Source organism: Calonectris borealis, chromosome 1 (genome assembly GCF_964195595.1).
Source record: "Calonectris borealis chromosome 1, bCalBor7.hap1.2, whole genome shotgun sequence".
NCBI classification, from domain to species: domain Eukaryota; kingdom Metazoa; phylum Chordata; class Aves; order Procellariiformes; family Procellariidae; genus Calonectris; species Calonectris borealis.
This window is the reverse complement of record NC_134312.1, coordinates 10,414,177-10,435,406: the sequence shown is the minus strand read 5'-3', so window position 1 is coordinate 10,435,406 and position 21,230 is coordinate 10,414,177. Positions and strand designations below refer to the sequence as shown.

Below are 21,230 nucleotides of genomic sequence, written 5' to 3'. Positions count from 1 at the left end.
TGCATGGATACAGCTCAAGGCTAAACCATACCTGAATCCACAGATTGGACCTCAAACAGGGGAGTGTCTCCTGAGCATAGTTATCAGATTTGGCTTTGTGCAAAACATGGCTGAAAAAAAGATTCATTAGTGAAGCACATAGTGAAAATACCGGAGGCTGGATGCAGTTATCTCCCCAGCTGGAGAGGTAAAAAGCAGTACCTACTACCTTAGAAGTGATTTCTATAAACAAGCACATGTTTTATTAGGCTGAGGGGGTTTCCAGTCAGCCTACTGGAGCTGTTCCACTTTGTCTGAAATAACTACAATTTGGGTATAACTGGCTGGTTGAGGGGTTTAAGTGTTCAGTGGACAGAGAAAAAGAGCCGATTTTTCTCTGGTCCAGCAATAACTTGTTTTCATATCCTTAAAATATTCACCAGAGTAGGGACAGGACCTGAGATCTCATCCATCCTGCACAACTGGTGATGAATGTTTCCTGAAAAATTTATGAGAACAGAAATTGGGTCCCATTTTCAAAGGATTTAGGTGGCATTCACAAATTAAGCAAGCATAAGAAGATATTAGAAATAATACACTGATTGCCAATAACTGTTGAAAATCTATATGTAGCTGGGTACAACTGGATCATACATATGCTCAAAAATCCAGCCCATGTCTATCTGACCCATCTGAAATTGTGATATCGGATGTATTTTACTTTAGTGAAATACCAGCAATAATTCCACCTTTTAGTTATGCATGGGCACAATTCTCCTTAACTGACAAAGCATTAAGAATAATATATTTCCTACCCTTGGGGCCTTAGATTAGAAGTATTTTAGGCCCAATTTAAGAAGCAGACAGTTATTGTCACTAGGTGGCATCCTTATGTTAGAAAATAACACAGCAGGAATTAAACTGCACAAGAAGAGAGAAATAAATTATTTCCAGTTCATGGCTAATCTGAGTGGAGGTTTCAGTGACATGGCTTCCTACCCCCTAATCAAAATAAACATGACTGATCCATTCAAATAACAATTTCTGGCATTTATAAAGGATTATAGAAAAAGCAAGAATTTTGCTTGTTGGTCTCCCTCAAAGTGTGAATTTTGTTTCTCTTAAGAGATATATATGAATTGAATGGTACCATAAGTCTGAATAATGACGCTGAAAAGTTTATAGTTTGGCAGCTGGGGATGGTTCAGAAACCTCTGCTGATTTGCAGCTGAGCATAGTTTTGCCTTAGGCTTCACCATATAAAGAATGAATATTGCCTTGTAAAATACATGGTCATGATTTAGTGTAAAATATTGGCAAGTGAAATGAAAAGTAAGTATAAATTATAGCACCAGTAGGAGTTAACATTACCCAAAACTAATAGAGAACTTTATTTTTTAAACAACACAGAGATGCTTAAATGACAGAATTTGCCAGTGTCTGAATAATGTTCCAAACAAGCATCACAACCGTAATTAATGAGTTACATTAGCCATAAATACCCCTTTAAGAATTCCATTGGAAAAATATCTCAGACTGGCTGTTTTTTTTCTTTTAAATTATGGTGATGTGTAATACAAAACGTGATGTTTTTATCCTTTCAACACAGTAGTGAATCTTGGAAAATGCATCAATGCAGGGTAAATGATTCATCACATATTGCTAGTGATCAGGATTGGCATTTATAAGTCCAGATATTCAGAAGTTTGGATATGAAGCCTATTCCTTCTGTTTGACATAGTTATAAAATGTTAGTATATGTAACTAACCTGTGGTATGGCATTTTACCATATACCGAGGAAGTTATCACTGATTTTATCTGTGAGATCCTGGGGGGAGAAAATGCAAGTACCAGTCTTGGATGGATATTGTTCCATGAAATATATTGCACAGATACAGAAATTATATCTGATTTTTACCCTGAAGTGTTACTAAACTAAACATAAGACAAATATCAAGTGTGAGCAGACAGGTCATCTCGCCTAAGGAAAGGGATGAGACAATACTGACAAGTGTGACTGGCAAAGATCTCAGCACAAGGACATTCAACATAATTCTGAGATCTTTTGCACTTTTGACACTAAGAGGAACTTCTCTTTTCTTCTTCAATAGCCTTTTGCACATCCTTTAAATCCACGTTACAAATTTTGAACACTGCTAGGTTTTTACAGGTTCTGACTAATTTTAGATTTAGAGACAACCTAAGGTTGAGGTTTGAAAAATCCTGGCAAGATTTCTACTCTTTCTCCTCCATTGAAAAGCTACTACTACATGTCAACTCACTCCTGTCTTGGTTGCAGTGTTTTATACTGCTGCACATCACACTGATAAATGTGTATTTTCCAGTGAAAATCAACTGAGCAATTTCACAGACCTTCACCACTCCTCCCCTCTTTCAGTCTAACCTCAGCTTCACATGTATTTTACAAATTAATTGCTAAAATTTAAATTTTAACACAGCCTGGTTAATCCTGCTAAAAGAAGAATAGAAACTTTCTTCTTTCCTTATTTAAACAAACAAAAAAAATATCCCATGGACCTCAAAAACCAGTTTTAGCTCAAGTGATACATGCATACTTTTTAGCTAAAATTCTTGTCAAGTAAATACATCAAAGTTCAATTGGGATTTAAAAGATACTTTTATTTTTTGCTGTTTTCTCAGAGCAAAATATTAACAAAACCAAATACAAATTTTTTCTTCTAAATCCAAGAATTCCTGGATGACAACCCTTAAAATAAAACAGATTGAAGCATGTGATTTAATTTTGAAAACTTAATATATACAAGGGATTTCTATAAATAGGCTGCTTCCACCTTAGAAGTGGGCTTCCTTCATTTGTTATTGGCATGTTTTGTGTACCTGCTTCAAATTGAAAGGTAATGCAAACATAAGCTATTATTCATCAATAGTCCTTTTTGTGTAAAATCCCCATTATATCACTTTCTAAAAAGTGGACTAGCTCTGTTATGAATAAAGGAGTAGAACGTAATGAGTGGAAGATAGGCAGTACCTTTCATGCATTTCTTTGACTGTCAGCCAGTTATTACTCACATGACAACTAAAATCAGAATACCAATTCACATTTTTAACAGGTGATACTTTTTACAGTAGGAAAAAAAAAATTCAAAAGAAATTAGCTATTGCTTAACTGGTAAACTTCCTCTGTATATTTATATTTTCTGTCTGTCACTCAAGTCTTCTGTTTTGAGAGAAAATGTATTTATTTTAGTTCATTGTCTAGAGTAAGAGAAAAGATACAAATACATGGAACTGTTTTAAAATTGTAAAACCAGAATCAGAATGTATTCCCTGGAGAGAAAACTATATTCAAATGTAGTTTAGGTTTTTCACCACTTGCTTGTGATACATTGCAGGTAACAAAACATGAAATAATTTCTCAGCTTTCAAGAGCTGGTATGGTCTAAGTTAATCAGTGTGCATGATCTGATATCAAGAGTAGTTTTGGCTATTGAAAGCAGATGGAGAGTTCATTAGAAATAGAAGTCCCAAAGTTTTATATGCCTTTTATCTAAACATACATATTTTATTCAGCCTGTCTGCCATCCCACGTCTATTCTGTTTCCTGATGCTGACAATAAATTGCTGAAAGTTAATTGTTCATAAATTGAGGAATTTGTCACAAGCTACTTTACCACTGGGTCAGATAACCTGTAATAACTTACGACAGCATGGATACTTAGTCTTAAAGCCAAGTCATGAACTATTGTTTTCCTGAAGTGGGATTTTAACTGATGTGTTGAAATACGTGAAGAGATACAGAACAAGAGATTCTCTTTCTTCCTAAATTAATCTAGCTAAATCTGGTTCTAATTAATGATGGTGCAAATGATCTTTCAAGATCAAGATTTTAAAAGCTTTTAAACTTTTATCAGAGGTATGTAAATTTTCCTTGTTAGTCTAATCTTCACTGTTAGTCGATAGCCACGCTCATATAGGGTGCTGTGTTAATGTGAGTTGCAGAGGTGGAAGCAGGTGTTGAATTGTTTAGTTAGGAAGAAAAAGATGCTGGGATGTGAAAGCCTTTGCTAACAGGTTTGCATAAAATCTTTTCAAGGACGTGCACATTGGCTGAACCTACATGGGAGAACGGAGGCAACTCTGGGGTGCAGGCTCCAAGGGCACGCTGACTCCATACCAGGAGTGGATTTCACTTTCTAAGAAAATTGGTGTGCATGAAGAAGAAGGGAACCTCCAAGCATTGGAGGAAAGACTGGAAGACCAGTCCTGGAGGGTGCATGGTGTGGCTGTCATCTCCTCTCATGGGGGTCATGGCCACCATGAGCTGGAGTCAGGGCTCAGCTGAATGAAAGAGCATCCCTTCCTTCAGGGGGCACTTGGCATTAAAGGTCTCAGTCTCATTTTCAAATGTCAATTAAAACATTATTTAATATTCATTGTGTTTGCATCTATGTCTTCTACCCTTTTCAAATGAATACTTACAGAGATAAAGGATATACATTCTGGAGTCTAAGGAGCAGCATTAATTCTGTTTATTCTGTAAGTTTTGTGTCTCTGGTTAGTAGAAGCTAGTGGAATATAGAGAATACATGGAAATACAACCTTCTTTAGGATATTTTTCCTAAGTGTTGGAATTGTTTATTTCAACTAGTATAAAAAGTATAAAAGCATAAATAAAATAATAAACTCTTTAAAGAATTTTGTTATGCTTTTAAAATATCATTTTATGATCACTTGAAATTATAGAATTCCCAATGAAGGCCTAAAAAACAGCCTCTAAATACCTTTCTCAGGTCATATTAGTTTTGATGAATGGGTGAAAGTTTGTCTGGTTTTTGGTGTTGTATCAGTGATGTGATGAAAATGTATTATTTTCTCCTGTTAATCTTGCCACATTACAGAATTGTTAGCTTTGTAAGATTGATTTTATAAGTCTTTGTCAGTGGATGTCCAAGACACTGATCAACATTTTTCAGGGAAGGGCTTATTTAATGGATTTCTCTTTCAGATAAAACTGTGAGGATCCATAGGATCTCCCATAATCCAGGCAAACTAATGAATAAGCCAGAAACACAAGGACTAACCATTAGTCTTGAAATGCTCAGTGGGACAATCTGGCTTCCATTTAAGCAAATAAAATTCACATTGATCTCACAGTAGGAACATGATCAGGTTAATTTATTTACTTAGTTCTGTCTGTGGAAAGGTTGAGAAGGACTTCAAGATTAGACCATGAGGTTTCAGGCCTACAGCAAATTCCATGGGATGAGTCTTTGTTCCCAGGCTGAGCTAAGACTGGAATCTGTTAAAAACTGTAGAAACAATTTAGAAATAAGGGTGGAAGAAAAGCGTAACAATCTGTGCTTCATGGATTTTGGAAGGTCAGTCAAAATACAGCATTTTTCTCTGATTCTTTCATGACTTCTTAACCCACTAACTCTTAAGAATTTGAGCTGTAATTTTTTTTTTTAATGGGAATGAACAATATTTTGATGAGTTGCTGCAATTTGAAAGATTTGGCATTACTGGTCAAGATTCTTCTTGTAAGTAATTTGTTAACGTAAAGGAACAAATAAACATGGCATGTAAAAATACATCTGTCACTCATGACCAATACTTCTTCACCACCATGGGTGAGCTATATCATTGTAGTTAATAATCAGAGACTTTAGCTGTCTGATTTTAAGATATAAACTCAAATGTAAATATCAAACGGCCCTAAAATCCTCTAACTTTTTTATCCTTGAAAAGTTGAAAGTTTATTTGATCTCTAGACTCTTTTTTCTAGCTCTTTCTTTTAATGACTATTCCTTTTGAATGTTCAGTTTTCATCTTATTTATGTTTTCTAAAAACAGAAATCACTGTGTTACTCCCTAAATGCATCTAGCTTTCACCCTTTACCTGCTGTTCCAGTCTGTTTTCAGTCAATGTGCTGTAATATTGCCAAGACCCTGTTTGCCTGATCTCACAAAATGTTTTCAGGAAAACATTATAGAGGAAAAACCATAAGGTTTGCTATACTACAACTTCAAAGGTCCCAGCCCTATAGTGGTATACTTACCAGCAAGGCACAGAGGAGCACTATCTCAGCACAGCTTTCTGCTACTGCAGGACTTAAACTGAATTCTATTTTTGTAAGTGTCGAGTATAAGATCAACTCTCTTAACAGAGAATCACCAGTTTTGGATAGTTTTTTTAGAAGGCAGCATTAAAAAAAATCTATTTTGATGTCAAAACCTGTAATTTATATAAACAATAAATGCTTGATATAAAAACAGTTGAATTCACATTTTTACAAGATGCTTGCTACTCAGATTACATGTCAGTAGGTGAAAAATAATAAATTTTGTGTATTTGTCTCAGTGTCTCTTAGTCTTAAAAGACTAAGCTAGACATACGGCTTTGCTTTGAAGGAAAACAGGAAATTATTGTTTCCAAAATTACACAACAATCAATTACCTCTTCAGGATGGCACGTGTCATATAACATTTACTCACTTCAGTGAGACACCCTTGCTGGAGTTAATGCTGTCTGGGATGTAATATTAATGTGGGCAGCACCATGAGGATTAAGTCTGACATGTGGAAGGTTGCAATGGAAGACTGACAACACTTCAGTGTGCTGAAGAAAGAGACTCAGAATGACAGATTGACAGGACCGTGAAGATTGTGACATAAAGATCATTACCAATTAAGATGGAGGTGAAGGAAGAACTGGGGTCAAAAGGGCACCTGCCTCGTCCTCTCTCAAATTTGTGCGATTCCAGTTGAAACAGATGATCCTTTAAAAAAAAAAATCACAGAAAACAGCATAAACCCTACAGGCAAACAAAAAAGTCCTTAGAGACAAGCTTTAACTTTGTTATACCTTTGTAATGGATTTACTTCATTAGGGAAAAAAACACAAATACTGTTGCTCACTGATGTACTACTAAAAATTTTTTGGGTTTCTACAAATCATCTTTGTGTGTGCACTGCCCAAAAAGGATCAGTAAAATATGCACTAAAATTGCACTTGCTTCATTTCTGTGGGAGTAGGGAGTGAAGATTCCTCTATCTTTTCTCCAGATTATCTAAACATTAAATAGATATCTAACCATGGAATGTATTTTCCTCTTTAAACATTTTTTTCCAGTAGTTGTTAAATATATCATGCTGTGTTATCTTCTCTTGGTAGCTTTGAGTTGTTTATATCTCTTCTTCATAAAAGTATGTTTAGGAATGAATCTTCAATTATGCTTTGCAGAGCAGATGTGATTGCTGCAGAGGATTTAACAGAATATAGTATAAAAAGAATATTAGCAACTTAGTTTAATTTGTCTGTATAAGGCTTTAAAGGCTGAGAAAGAATTTACAATTTCAATTTTCATTTGCAATGCTACATTTGTCCCAGCTTTCTCAAAAGCGCCCATTAATGTCTGATTAAAATACCAGGTGAGAGCACAATATTTTTTTAATTTATATATTTACAAGAAAGCATACCACAAAACACAGGGATGGGGCAGAATAAAAGGGCAAATAGAGAGAAAGCTATGAAAGCTTCATAAAAAATATGCCACCCGGGCATCAAGTGTGTGACTAGTAAACATTTTGACAGTCTAGCAGTTCCACTTATGCGTAACAGTTTTATTCAAATGTCTACTGAAATGCAGATTATATCAACATATTGGGTAAATGCAACCTAGTAACTAATTAGTAAACTAGTAACTAATTAGTAAATTAAGTAGTAAACTAATTAGTAACTAATTAGTAACTAATTAGTAACTAATTAGTAAACTAATCTCAGGTTCACATTGTTAATATACTAAGGCAAATGTTTTGTGAGGCATACATGTGACAGGACCCCAAATACCGCAGAATTTTGAGGAGGATCTGCCTGGATCTCTCCCTTACAGCAAACATTCTCAAAGAGGTCCAAGAGGCTTTTTAACCATAAAAATCAGGTTTTATTAGACCTGACTTTTCAGGTATTTATTAGAATAACTCAGTATTTGCACATAAAAAAGATTGATATAGCTAGACTGGGCAAAATAGTGTCCTGGTAGTCCTTATTTAAGTATGTGTAGTCCTTTTAGTCCTTATGTCTTTATAGCATGTTCTTTTTTCTGCTGTTGCTTACGTTCATGTAATTTTGGAGGGTTGTAGCATATGCAGGTTGGTCCCTAGAAAGTTTTGCTTTTGAGAGATACAGAAACCTGATCATGTGTCTGCTTTCTGCAATGCTGTATTCCCCACTCTCCTTCAGATCACTCATCTATGTCCACTCATCCCACCCTACAAACTACAAATCTCTCTCTTCCCAAGCAAGTGCAATTGCCCCCAAAGCAAAACTAATGTTCTCTTCTCTTGAGCTAGCTCCACTCATGACAGTTATGCTCTCCTGAAAAAAACATAAAAAGAGAAGGAACAAAGAAACAGAAGAGATACTGACCATTGCATGGGATGGAAGACTGGTAAGATAATAATAAAAAAAATATTTTTTTAAAAGGACAGAAAGAAAAAAAAAAAAAGGAAAGTGGGAAAGTTGTAGAGCTGTTAGTTCCCACTCATTGATAAATAATTGAATATTTCTATGCATTTCATTTAAAACAGTTAATCTTGAATTTGTGACAAGCTCCTGCCGTTCAAAGCATTATTCACTCCTTAATCCCCAGATCAACCAAGCTGATCAACCTATCTTCCATTCCCATCTGTCTAAATAATACATGCCATTTTGCTGCAACTTCTGATCAAAAAGTAAGATTCCCATTAGTTAGAGTGTTTCCATAAAAATGGGATATAACAGAGAATGCAGTTCTGGAAAAATAAGACATCTGTTTCATGTCTACTTGAAGTGAAAAAAACACCCCAAAATAAAAATAGCAAGCAAAAACTGCACAAAATTTAAGTAATGTTCCTAAAACCCATGAGGTAACAAGGCATTCAGAATCTCACCTCTCCAGAAGCTCCTGTGTTAGCCTAATCCTGGCACATTAGAGCCTGATGTTAAAGCTGATGCAGCAGAAAATAATCATCCTGGGTAGAGATGAGTAGTGCAGGAATATTATTTTCTGCTGTATCAGCTTCAATTGCACATCAGTAGTAACTATTCCCCCTCTGCTGTTGGGTAAAAGTCAAACAATGAAGAAATATTTCTCTGTGTGTGGACATCTCAGCCCCATTCCATACTTTTCAAACATCACATACCAGATATTTTTCAAAACTAAATACCATAACATTTTTGGTCAATAGTAGAAAGAAAAGAGTAAGGAGAACTCAGGAAGGGAGAGAAAAACCTTGTGAAACTGTGCAAAAGGACTAGGAAGTCATCATTGTCATAAAATATGATGTAAAGGAAATATTTCTAAAAACAATCTGTTTGTCTGATGTTATTTATTCTCTAATCAGGTATTAAAAATAAAGTCACTCATGAAAAAGTTTCTCATCTGGGATCTCAACTAAATTATTTGTCAATGCATGAGTTAAATAAATAAAAAACCCCAAACAAACAAATTTTAGAGAGAAAGATGTAGAAGTAAGTGAAGAGATAAACTGAGAGTTAAAATTTAATAGACTTTTCTAGTCGTAATGTTTTCTGTTCACTTCTCCCAACAGTAAAATAAAAATGGACTTTTCTATGAAAGGAAAAAGTAACAAATTTAAGACTGATTACAGAAAAAACATACTCAGGTAAAGCGATCAGGTGTGAAAGCAAAATTATTTTGAAACAATACTTGAAGAAGTTGTATTATCCATACTTCATGGTTTGTAGTGTATGGCTCATATTTCGTCCTACACAGGGAACAGAAAGTGAAATTTTTGTGCTGTAGAACAAAAGATGATCCCACCAGGGCATCATAAACCACACCTTATATTCAGGTCTTCCCTCGGTAAAATGCCACTGATACTCAGACTAGGGAGACTTGGCCAGTATGGGAGTCTTCCAAATGATGTGGAAGGATTCTGTGTCACTGTACACCAAATTATAGTATCACAATGAAAAAGCTACTCATGTAGCTACCCATTCCCCTGAGAATCAGAATGAGATCAATGGTAAAGATAAACCCATCTCTTTTAACATTCATGACATGAATGTATTTAAAAGAGCTAACTATTACGACCATGGCATGAAAATGTTAGGCAGTATGCTAGTATCCTTTCATTATCTACATTTTAACAGTTGGAATTTCTGAATAAGGGTTGTAGCTTAAATATATAATCTAATGTTAACCTGAAGCTAGACAAAAATTTGGATTTCAGTGCCAGTTGGAGAAATTTCTAAGTGGATCTCGCCAGTTTTGGTATAAAGCAGGATGTGTATCTCATAAATGCTTGCAGATGCATGTAACTGTCTGAAAAGTCACTGAAAATGTAAGCAATGACTCCTCCAAGAGAGATTTTCCACCTTCACCTTTTAGGAGAGCATACCAAATATTCCATGGTTGCAATAAGTTATTCCCATCACTGGGGCGAGTAACTGAAGATCAGGTGTTAGATGTGTCAGCTTCCACGGGATGCCAGTTTAAATAAAATAAGCGTTACACATTAATAATCAGCTTTGAAGGCTAATACCATAATTCTAACCCTCCTTGCTGTTTGTGACATTGGAATCCCTTGAGAAATGTCAGAGAAAACTGACGGTTTCCTCACAGATTATCCAACACAACAATTCAACATTGCAATTTATTTTACAGGCACTTTTCAGAGGTTAGGGTAAAAATTATGCAAAAACACATATGGAGGGCTGGGAGTGGAATTACAAATTTCTACATGTAGTTTGGGAAAAGAAATGGGGTTCTGGGTTTGATTTATGATACCTATGACTCAGGAAACGTAATACACTTTCAACTATTATTAAAATAATAATGTTGTTTAAAAAGAAATAGAAGATATTTCCAAGGACATTAAGCATTTTGCCATTAACTTGATATGAATTGATAATTTTAGACAATGAAGAATAATGTAGGCTATAAATAATAATGAAAGAAAAGGTCAATCAGAACCATTAAAATTTAAAGTCTGCATTTAACTTTTGCTACAGAAAATTGCTTTCTCTAATGCCAAGTGCTGTTTTGCTCTAGTTCAAGACAGCATTTATGCATGTGATTAATCTAAAACATATGCTTAGTTCCATTCCTATTCAACAAAGTACTTAAGCCTATTCTCAACGTTAATACAATGGCTGTATTTTTCACTAAATCAGGGACTTAAAAATATAGAGGCTTTGGTTGGGTTTTCCTATGATATTATTTTTATGAGAAAAAATAATTTGATTTTCTGTAAGGGGATTTTTTTCCACTTTCAATTTTTATTATTTTCCAGGTAACAAAAAAATAAACCATATGACACTTGCATTTTTTAAAAGGAAATTTAAACCATTTCAGAACCTTCAATTACATACTTAACTGTGTATGCATATGCTCCAACAGTATAGCCAAGGTCTGCTCTCCAGGAGACCTGTGCCTTTTTGGGGTTGGTACTTTTTTTGGTTGTTTTTTGGTTTTTTTGGGGGGAGTTGGGTTTTGTTTTTTTTTTTTTAAGAAGTCCACCTTACTTATATTGTGGGATGGTAAATCATATTTAGAGCATTGTCAGGAGAGACTGTGCAGATTTCTGTGAATATAGTTTTTAACACTGGCTATACTACTCACTATTACTGTAACTCACAGGACAAAATTAATTCTTAACGTTAATGATCTCATAGTTATTCAGCCTTAGAGTAAGAATGACATTACATGCAAGAGCTGTTTGTTGTGTTTCATTTAATAGGGTTCATATATTTGAGACTTTTTAAAAGAGAACTATGAATAAGAAGGTTCACATGCAAAGTACATTGAATGGGAAAGTGTAAAATAGAGATGCACTGCTTGTGTGAAACTATGATAAATGTTCTTTTAAAAACCTTAATAAAGCCATGTGGTTCTAGTGTCATATGATGTGCTCTTTTTTCTGTTCAAGTAATTCCTAAAGCATAAAAAAGGGAGTGTAAACATCAAAGATTTACCTTATTTGATCATAGTGCCCTGTTTGAGGAAGAAGACGGTTGGGAAGGGATGGGATATATTGGGACACACTGACTCCACAGGGAAAGGACATGCTAGTGGACTGTCTGGCTGACCGAGTGACCTAGTAAAGTGGGTTTTCAACACGGGTCATTGGAGTTGGAGACTGAAGCCCAGAGCAAAAGGGAAAGCTGCAAATGGAGAGGATATGGAAAGGAGAGGGCTGCCAAGGGGATGTTCACATCCTTACTCTGAAGACAACATGTTCAGAAGCTTTCCTTGAACCTCTGTACAAAACTTGTGAGGTTAATTTTCACTTGCAGGGTTACATCCTCTCACAGAGCACTTCCATTGAAGTCCGTTGCAATTTTGCCCATGTTCTTTGTGAGAATGGTACTGAGACCCTTGTCCCAAAATAGGGAATATTGTTCTTGGATTCACTGATTCCATGTACTCCTTTTTTTTTTTCCTAATATTATCTTAAAACCAAAGTAACAAATCAATAAAGTAAAACATGGGAAAAATTGTGATTTAAAATCTTCACTAAGTTAGGTACACAGTGGGACATAGTTGCAGCTTTATCGACAGTCTTTAGTGCCATGGAAATGAAAGTAACTTATGAAATGTCCAAAACAGTAACAGACTTTATTCTGTAGAAAATAAAATTTTAAAATATTTAACATAGCAGGTGTGCTATCTCTAAACAAAGAAAATGTTTGTTGCCCATTTATTAATATAATTTTTAAGTCTGGTTTAATCTTAACATTGTACCTTTAAAGCCTGGCATTTTGCACATCCATATGTACCCATGTGCACTCACACAGCTTAACATGAGGAAGCAAAGAACTTATTTCAAAATGAATCAAATACAAGATTTGTAGAGCATTTCACTGGTGTAATTTTTTTTCTTATCTGAGAAATTGAATACTGAGTGAATCCAGAGAAATTTTGTGACCACAATAGAAAGTGAAGAGCAATGCACAGAATAAACCTCATCTTGATTTCCATTCCTTTTTGCACTGTAATATTTTTAGTATAAATTCACATGACACTTTTTTGCGAATATTCTGTTGTTCTGTATATTCTCAAAACATTTTTTTCACTTCTTTTCTTTTTTCTTGTATACTCACTTATCCTTACATTTTTATTTTGACATAGAAAGACAAGCTGAATACACTATGCAGAGGCTTCTTTTAGGAAAGATGAACCTTGACTTCCCCATTAAAAAAAAAAAATCTGAAAAATCACAGAACACATCTGTAAATCAGCAGAAAATATAATTCAAATATAAGTCTCCAAAATGAACTCTCAACTTCATGACCTGTCTTAATCTGTACACTTGCCTCATCAAGAAGACATGTGGTAAAAGAGATATACAGTAGAAAATTTTGTCTTTCCATAACAACAGAAAATAACATACTGGGTCAGGCCTGAAAAGCCATGTCACATCATACAGCATTTTGTATTTAAGAAGAATAAATTTTGGTGCTGAGAAAAATGTGTATTAACAGTATCTGATAACTATAGTCCCAAATATTAGGTAGATGTCTAATTGATATAAATCCAACTAACTTGTTCAAGAAATTAAACATCTAAATAGAAAATGAATTAATGCAGTTTATATAAAGGAACCCATGCTCCAAATACTTTAATAAGTTCCTGTTGCAACCTACTGGTCTATTTAAGTCAGCATGACACAGGCATGCAGATATGTGAGTAAAACTAGGATGCTCCAACAGTGAAAGAACCTTTCATTCAATGACGTAATATCTTCTTAAAAATATCCAAATACTAATTTTCAAAAGGATCTAAGCACTGGGAAAAAATTGCTCTGGTTGTTGTCAGAGGATTACTACTTTGAAAATTACACCTTCCATGTTCAGTCAACTTTATTTTCTGAGCCAAATGGGGATACAATATTAGGAATAGAGTCCTCAAAGAACTGGCTGAAATAGTCAGTTCTTTGCTATTTGACATAATTAAGATTATTTGGGAGGTAATATTTCTTCTGAGGATCTGTTTTCAATCCTCTTTACTATTCAGTGACATACTGAAAAGATCAATCTTCCTATGGGATGAGAGTGCATAAAATATTATGGACATTAAATCCTCCCTAAAAATTCAGATGTATTTTTCAGGTCTATGCATTTTATTCCACAGTTAAATGATTAAGACACATCGGGCTCCAATGCGAAAACATGTTTAAAATCTGGAGCTATGTCAGACTGCTGTCTGGGTTTGCTAAAGGATTAGCAATTTGTGACTTGTGTCAAAATATCTGCCCTAAAGTGACAGAAATAATATATTTCCCTGATTTAATGCATGTGAAATACTCTGGCAATAGGGAAAAAAAAAACAAACAACAACCAAACCTGCATATAGAAATCACAGCCATTTATCCTTAACAGTTCAGAGTGTTTAAGCAGAAGTGATTGACTTGATCAGAATTTTAGGAGATGCACCTTTGCATGACCTTAGCTAGACACATAAACTTATTAGGGTCCTATGGCATAGAATAGGAGCTTTAGCAAAGTAATTTATGATTATATTGCACTAGTGTGATAGTTAATATATATGAAAGTTCCAGAGATGGCATAAGGGGTCTCTAGAATTGAAAGGTTTGAATAGCTGTATATGAAGATATAGTCTTATGACCAGGTGAAAGAGGAGCTATAGTACAAAATTGCTATACAAAAGTGAAGGGATTTCTGTGGGGAAGTGCACAGTCTTTACACAGAGCCTCGCTAGCCAAGACTTTCCCTTTTCCTTGATTTTGACAGTAAAACTTGTCTTGAAATTGTGAGGATCACATCAGAGCAAATACCAAACAAAAGTCCTCTCATCTAATGATTGCTATCATAACAACTGGGGACAAGGGTCGGGGGGGGGAAAAAAAAGGAAAGATACAGCTCTATGGTTTGAGCTTACAGTCTAGGTTTTGGTGTGGATGCAGCAACAGATGCATGGGGCATGGAGAGAACAACAGCTACATTCCACTGAGAATGGATTTCAGAAGGAAAGCAGAAACCCTGGGGAAGTTCTGTCTGTCTCTATAGTGTGGAGCCTTAGATAGCCAACAGTCCTTTTGCAGAGCTTCCACAGGGCATGCCAAAGTGGGCCATTCTGGAAGAAAGGGCAGAGGAGTGGATCCACTGCCTCTCAATGACATCTATGAACTGCAAGTAATACTTCTTTTTAGTTCACTTTTTAATCTGGAATAATTTTCCTGGGTAGATTTCAGTTAAATAAGAATAATTATCAGTCATAAATTATAGAAGAATTATAGAATATTAAGGGTGCATTTTATAAACCTGCAAAAATATTAACTAAACCCTGTCATTGTTCAGTTTTTGCTGGTTTTAATTATGACGACTAACATCTTATTGAGCAGTACCTCCACTCCTCAAACAACTGCATAGACTTCACCAGGTGCCCTCGCTTAGAAAAATACTTTCTCTCATAAAAAGGTGGCAGAGCCTAAAAATCATTATGATAAGAGATGGATATTTTACCTACCCAGACCAAATTACCACACAGGTGGAGTATTTCTTTCTCTTTGGGATAATAGTATTATTCCTCTGTATTGATTCATTCTCTCCTGACCATCTGTCTTTAATCTTGCAAACGGCAGGTTTAATACGATGGAAAATTCATTTCGTATGGCTGATCAACTCACATTCTCTACTAATCTGCCAAATTGAACTTAAACTTCACATATAGCCCTATTTAGACAGTATTCAAAAGTAATGAATGTCATTTTATGGATGGAGAGTACTGCCAAACAAACCTGTTGTCTGTTACAATGTGTAAGACTGACTGATACGAACAACTGCTGATACAGAATACTTGGCTTTCTCCAGGGCATTTCACTTAGTACATAGCTATTTGATGAAACAATGTGCATTGTAGAATTATAAAGAAATATAAACTGCCAACATAAATCAAAGTATAGTTTTTATTAGGTATGCATCGATGAATCCTCCTTTACTGAAGGTTTCCCTAAATTGTTCTTGATAGAAAGAAGATTTTTCAATTTAGCAGTGATTTAAACAATCCTATGATTTCTTTCCTATTAAAGTTTACTGAAAGACTGGGGGGGGCATAAATAATGAAAAGAAAAGGTTAATGAGAGCTCTGGGTGTGTTCAGGTTATGGAATGCTCCCAATACCGAGTTAAAGGTCAGAAGTTAACAAAATAGATTTTAATGCAACCATGTCCAAAGTGGTCTATCTGGGGATAGGGAGCACAGTTTATATCTGAAGTACATCAGAATGCCCTAGAAGGTGGAGGTTCAGATCCTTGTTCAGACTGCTTTCATGTATTAGACTGAGGTGCCTCATTTAGGATCTTTGACATACCAGGTGCCTTGTTACAGCTGACAGTGACGGGCATCTCCAGAAATCTCTTCACTGACTTTGTCGTATGAGACTGCTAATTAGATGCCTCAACTAAGTGTGTAAAATGGGATAACTCTGGGCTCCAGAGAAGAACTTTGGGTCAAGTGCACAATGCTAAAAAGAGATTTCTCATTGTGACACTCTGCCAAGAACTCAGCACTTGAGTCTGTGAAAAGAGGGATCTCAAGCAGAGGTAGGGTAGTGACCTTGCCTGTATACACACCATCGAATAGCATGTCTGGTTCTAGTGTCCGCACTTCCAGAACATGTGAAAATACTGCAGAGAGGTCACAGGAAGGACACAAATATGACTGAGGAATCCTTGTGATAGGAGGTTTAAAGAGCTATATTTATTCATCTTATCAAAAAAAAGTGAAGAGGTGGCTTGATCTTTGTGCATAGGTACTTACATATGGAAAAGATGTGGCAAAGATAGTGGGATACTTTTCAACTTTGACAGGAAGTTGAAGTTAGGTAAATTTAACCTTGACTAAGTGGCTATTTCCTAACATTAAATGTAATTAAATATTAGGACAGCTTACCAGAGTAATAGTGGATTTACCATTATCTGGATTCTGTGAAATGACAATACCGAAAGCTGAAAAAGTTTTAATTCAATACCTGGGAGAAATTACCCATGCAGTGTGTGACTGACCACATAAAATGTTCTGATGGTCCCTTCTGGCCTTTGTTTCTATTTATGCAATACCCATTATCCCTTTCCTAGAAAAACATGGGAAGGACAGGGTTGTCCTTTCTTCATTATCCTTACTGAGCTTCACATATACAGCTGTTCATTAAGGTAATTATTATAGTCAAGACTTTAATTTCTCACATAACCGTATGCATTGGTTTGGAAGGAACTTTTTCACAAGAGGATGTTTGTCTTTTTTTTGGAAGGTTCAGAGATTAGCCAGTTGCAGAGGTTGGGTTGTTATTTGAGCTGGTGCAGAAAATCTTTTTCATGTGTTGCTTGGCTAGCATTTTCTCATTTTCCTAGGAGTACATAGATAAGCCATGGGTTCAGTAAGAAATACTTCTTCAGGATAGGGTTGATGGGGTCTTCAGCTTTTTCTTTTTCCCTTTTGCAGCACAGCACCTTTGTTGTATAGGGGTAATGTTCACCTAATTAATTTCCTGCCTGTTATGCGTTTAGGTACAATTTTAATCTCTCTTGAAATGTATGCATATTTAAACTTCCAAAACCTGAAATGCTTTAACGTAACTGAAATTTGGGGCTTTTGGAGGTTTTGGTGCAATTTGACAGCCTGTGATGTGGGCATTCAGACTAGCTGATGTAGTGAAACCCTGTGGTAAAAAATTCTATGACATTGTGTTGCTTACTTGGCATATATAGGAACACCTGATATTGGTTTAAACATCACATAGCTTAATGACTAGTTTCACATGAACTATAGATGCAGAGGACTGCAATAAATAAGCAATTTTGTAGTATTTAGGATTGCAGATTCAATTCCATAAAGAGAGTGAGTTGAAAAACCTGCTAAGATTTAGTGGATTTCACTGGCATTCACTGGTGGCTTTTTATCCACGCAGAAGGACACTGTGTCTCTGAGCAAACATTTTCAGGGCAGGAATTTGTCACACATTCTATCTAATGAAGGACTGACCAACACCCACTTCTGTTTGGTCAGTGAAACCAGATGTTCCTCCTCCTTAATCCTCTGCAAACTGAGAGCGGAGATGAGGTAATAGGAAAAAACATGGAGAGGGAGTAACTGGGCAGATCATTGTTTGTTTTGATTATAAAAATATGTCAGAAACAATATCCTAAAATAATAGATATAAATATGTATACCGTTTTGTTTCTTAACAAAGCTGAAAGAATGATGACATTACCAAATGCTGCTCAAGAGCAGAAAAATTATGTCATGTAAAAATTAAACTGAGATATGACTGGAACATTCTCTCTTAACTTCCATGTCAATTCGCTTCAACTTGTTAAAGCAAGAGCTGAGGAGCTCACGTTGCCCACATTCGTTTGGGATAGAGAGACAAAGGGAAAGCTTATTGCACAGTTGAACCTTAACCTGGTTTTGCTTTGAATCACAGAATATGTAGAAAAATAAGTTCTCCTTCCCACATCCAATGAATTAGAAGAAGAAATTCCAACTTGGCTGAACTGTCCTCCAAGCAAACAAATATACCTGCTGCTTCACTAAGGGCAATTCCTTTCTAACAGGCCTTAAAGACTTAGACTTTAGAGCTGTTGTTCCCCGATAAGCAGAATCTCACCTGGCTAACTGAAGAGGAAATAGCATAATAAAGAATACATCAGATTAGGAGCACCTAGAGAGACTCCCAGAAACCACCAGTGCATTTTGTGGAAAGGGTGACTTAGTCCATCAGCCTTTTGAGGTGGAGAAATACAGCTGTAGGAAGTTTATAGACCTAGATGAGGCATTGAAAATAGCACTCTGCCAGCTCAATATACATACTAAAAATTTACAGCATGTTCTGGAAGAAAAAATCTTCCCACAATTTTCATTCCCTCAACAGGATTTGTCATACAGAGATACCTTCCTCTCCAGGAATCAGCTCTATCTTGTCATCATATAGTTTGCAAAAACTTAGGATTTTATTTCTGAACATTTTTTTCTTTTGGAATTTCCACTCATTTTGCAGGTCCTATGGAAGCAGAGCTCTCTCTTTAGCCATATTTGGTGGAACTCCCATCTGGAACTTTTAAAAGTGCTTTATGAGTTAGCTAATAAGGCAGTTTGGATCATTGGAAGGCCTCTGGAGCAACCCTAAAACCTGTTGCTCTGCTGAATAGATAACTCATTAAGATAAAATTATTGCCTGACTGCAGGTAGCTCATTTGATTTATATTTGAGCTATACAGAACAGTAGTGGAGAACTGTTTTACTAGAAGCTAGATGTGGAAAAACATAGACTGAGACAGAAATCACTTCTTCCAGTACTCACCTACTACTACCAAAACTCAAAAGTTTATATAAATGCAAAAGGAAGAGACTGGATGCAGACGCTTCCCCCTCACCCCGACCCTTGTTGGCATCAATGACAACAGGAGTGACAAATGTCAATTTGGTGAGAATGGAAGCAGTAATTTTTTTTTTTTTTCCACTTTTCTTCATCTTCTATATTTGGTTTGAAGATTTATCTCAGATTTTTTCTCACAGAGCACATGGGAAGGCTGCATATTCAATTAATCATGGGAAATTTGGAGTGGAGGGTCTCTTACTCTTCCTTTCTTCAGAAAAAAAATGTTGATTTTAATGAAATGAACTCTCTTTCATTTCTGGATGATAAACAAATAGAAACTGGAGGAACCGAACCTTTTCTGACCTGCATAGATTTTTGACATTTGGAAGCATTTAATGAAGTCAGTGATAATGAACTCACTTACTGGCTGGCAATTAACTTGCTTATGTTTTTTTGGACAAGATTTTGTAATATGCTCTTTTGCAAGCACCAATAGTTGTTCTGCCTGCAAAGTCAGCCCTCTTATTTTTCCTAATTTGTAATTTATTTCTGAATAGCAGAAAAACGTTGGGTGATTTGCTGAAATGTTTAAATTTGGGAAAGCAACATTCATCAGAGTCAAAGTAATTAGAAAGAGAGAAAAAAAAAAAGCCACATGTTGCTGTCAGTGACTATAATTGTATCTTTTTAGAAAGGTAATATCTGGCAACAGCTTTACTAAAGTGAACAGCCTGGAATTCCAAAGCAATATCAATTAAACCAATATTACAATAAAATGACTGCGTTAAATCATTATATATTCAATCTTGCAAGTGAATATATAGTGTATCAAAATTTATAAATAATTTGATTTAGAAAAATATATTTGGTCAGACTCTGGTGGTAAAACAAAAGTTTGAGGTAGAATTCAATAAATCCAATATTTATTGCTTGCTGTTTTATATGATCAACATATTCAAATATAATTATTTATATTAAGACAAAATAAATAGTATCATGACATTTCTACATAGTAAGCTAGATTAATATTTTCTAGAGAGACTGGTTAGGGGAATGGACATTTTACTGTGTTTTTTGAGGAACTTAAAGGTTCTGATTTTCAGTAAGTTCCAATGAGTAATGATCTGCCAGTAAGGCAATAAATTCTGCCTATTTTTGGAGACAAAAATCTCCTTTTGGCTTCACTATTTGTTGACAAGAGCTCAGTGTTCTGCAAGACACAGCTCAAACCTGTTTTTGATAAGAAAGTATGAATTTGTAGTTGCATAAGAATGTAAGGCTTTATACAGGAGGCAAAATGCTCCTTTTCATAAGCTGGATTGCACCTCACAAATACATGTTAAATACTAGATCAGGATGTCATACAGCATGATTATGATCATGATCATGGCTTTGGGATATTCTCACTGTTTAAAGGAAGAACTGTAATGCTTCATTTCTTCATTCAGAAATCGATTGCTTTATGTAAACTTCTATTGCAAGTCATCAATGAAATAGTGTCTTGTAACATGGCACTAGTGAGCACCAAGAACAAGAGCCTCAGATGGATATTTTGTTCCACCAGATTGTTTCTCTTTGGCCTGCTCACTAAATTGCGAGAGATAAGGTTGTAGAAAAAATAGTCCTGATATTTTATCATGTTCTTAAATGCCTACATCTCTAACTTGTATTTATATACAGTTTGTAATTTAAGAACCCTGCAGTTTTTACTGAGAGGGTCACATCTTCCCTTTGCCATCAGCTCAGGAAGCACTACTGAAACTTATGGTTAAGGTCCCTGACCACTGAGCAAATATTTCCTCTATGTTGATACTGCTGATTCATAGTTCTGTACGGAAGAGTGGATCTAGCTTCATATGCTGTCTTAGCTAGGTATCTAGATACATAGAAGGCTGCTATAAGGGCTCCCTTTTTACCTTCCACCC

At 35.5% G+C, this 21,230-nt stretch overlaps 1 protein-coding gene across 1 annotated transcript in view; it reads right to left on the bottom strand.

Moving 5' to 3' along the window:
* The window catches only part of SEMA3E (semaphorin 3E), a 70,886-nt gene that overhangs the window by 30,752 nt on the left and 18,904 nt on the right, over positions 1-21,230 (bottom strand). Inside the window, 1 exon segment of the mRNA XM_075144393.1 lies at positions 6,648-6,741. Coding sequence (XP_075000494.1) covers positions 6,648-6,741 — 94 coding nt within the window.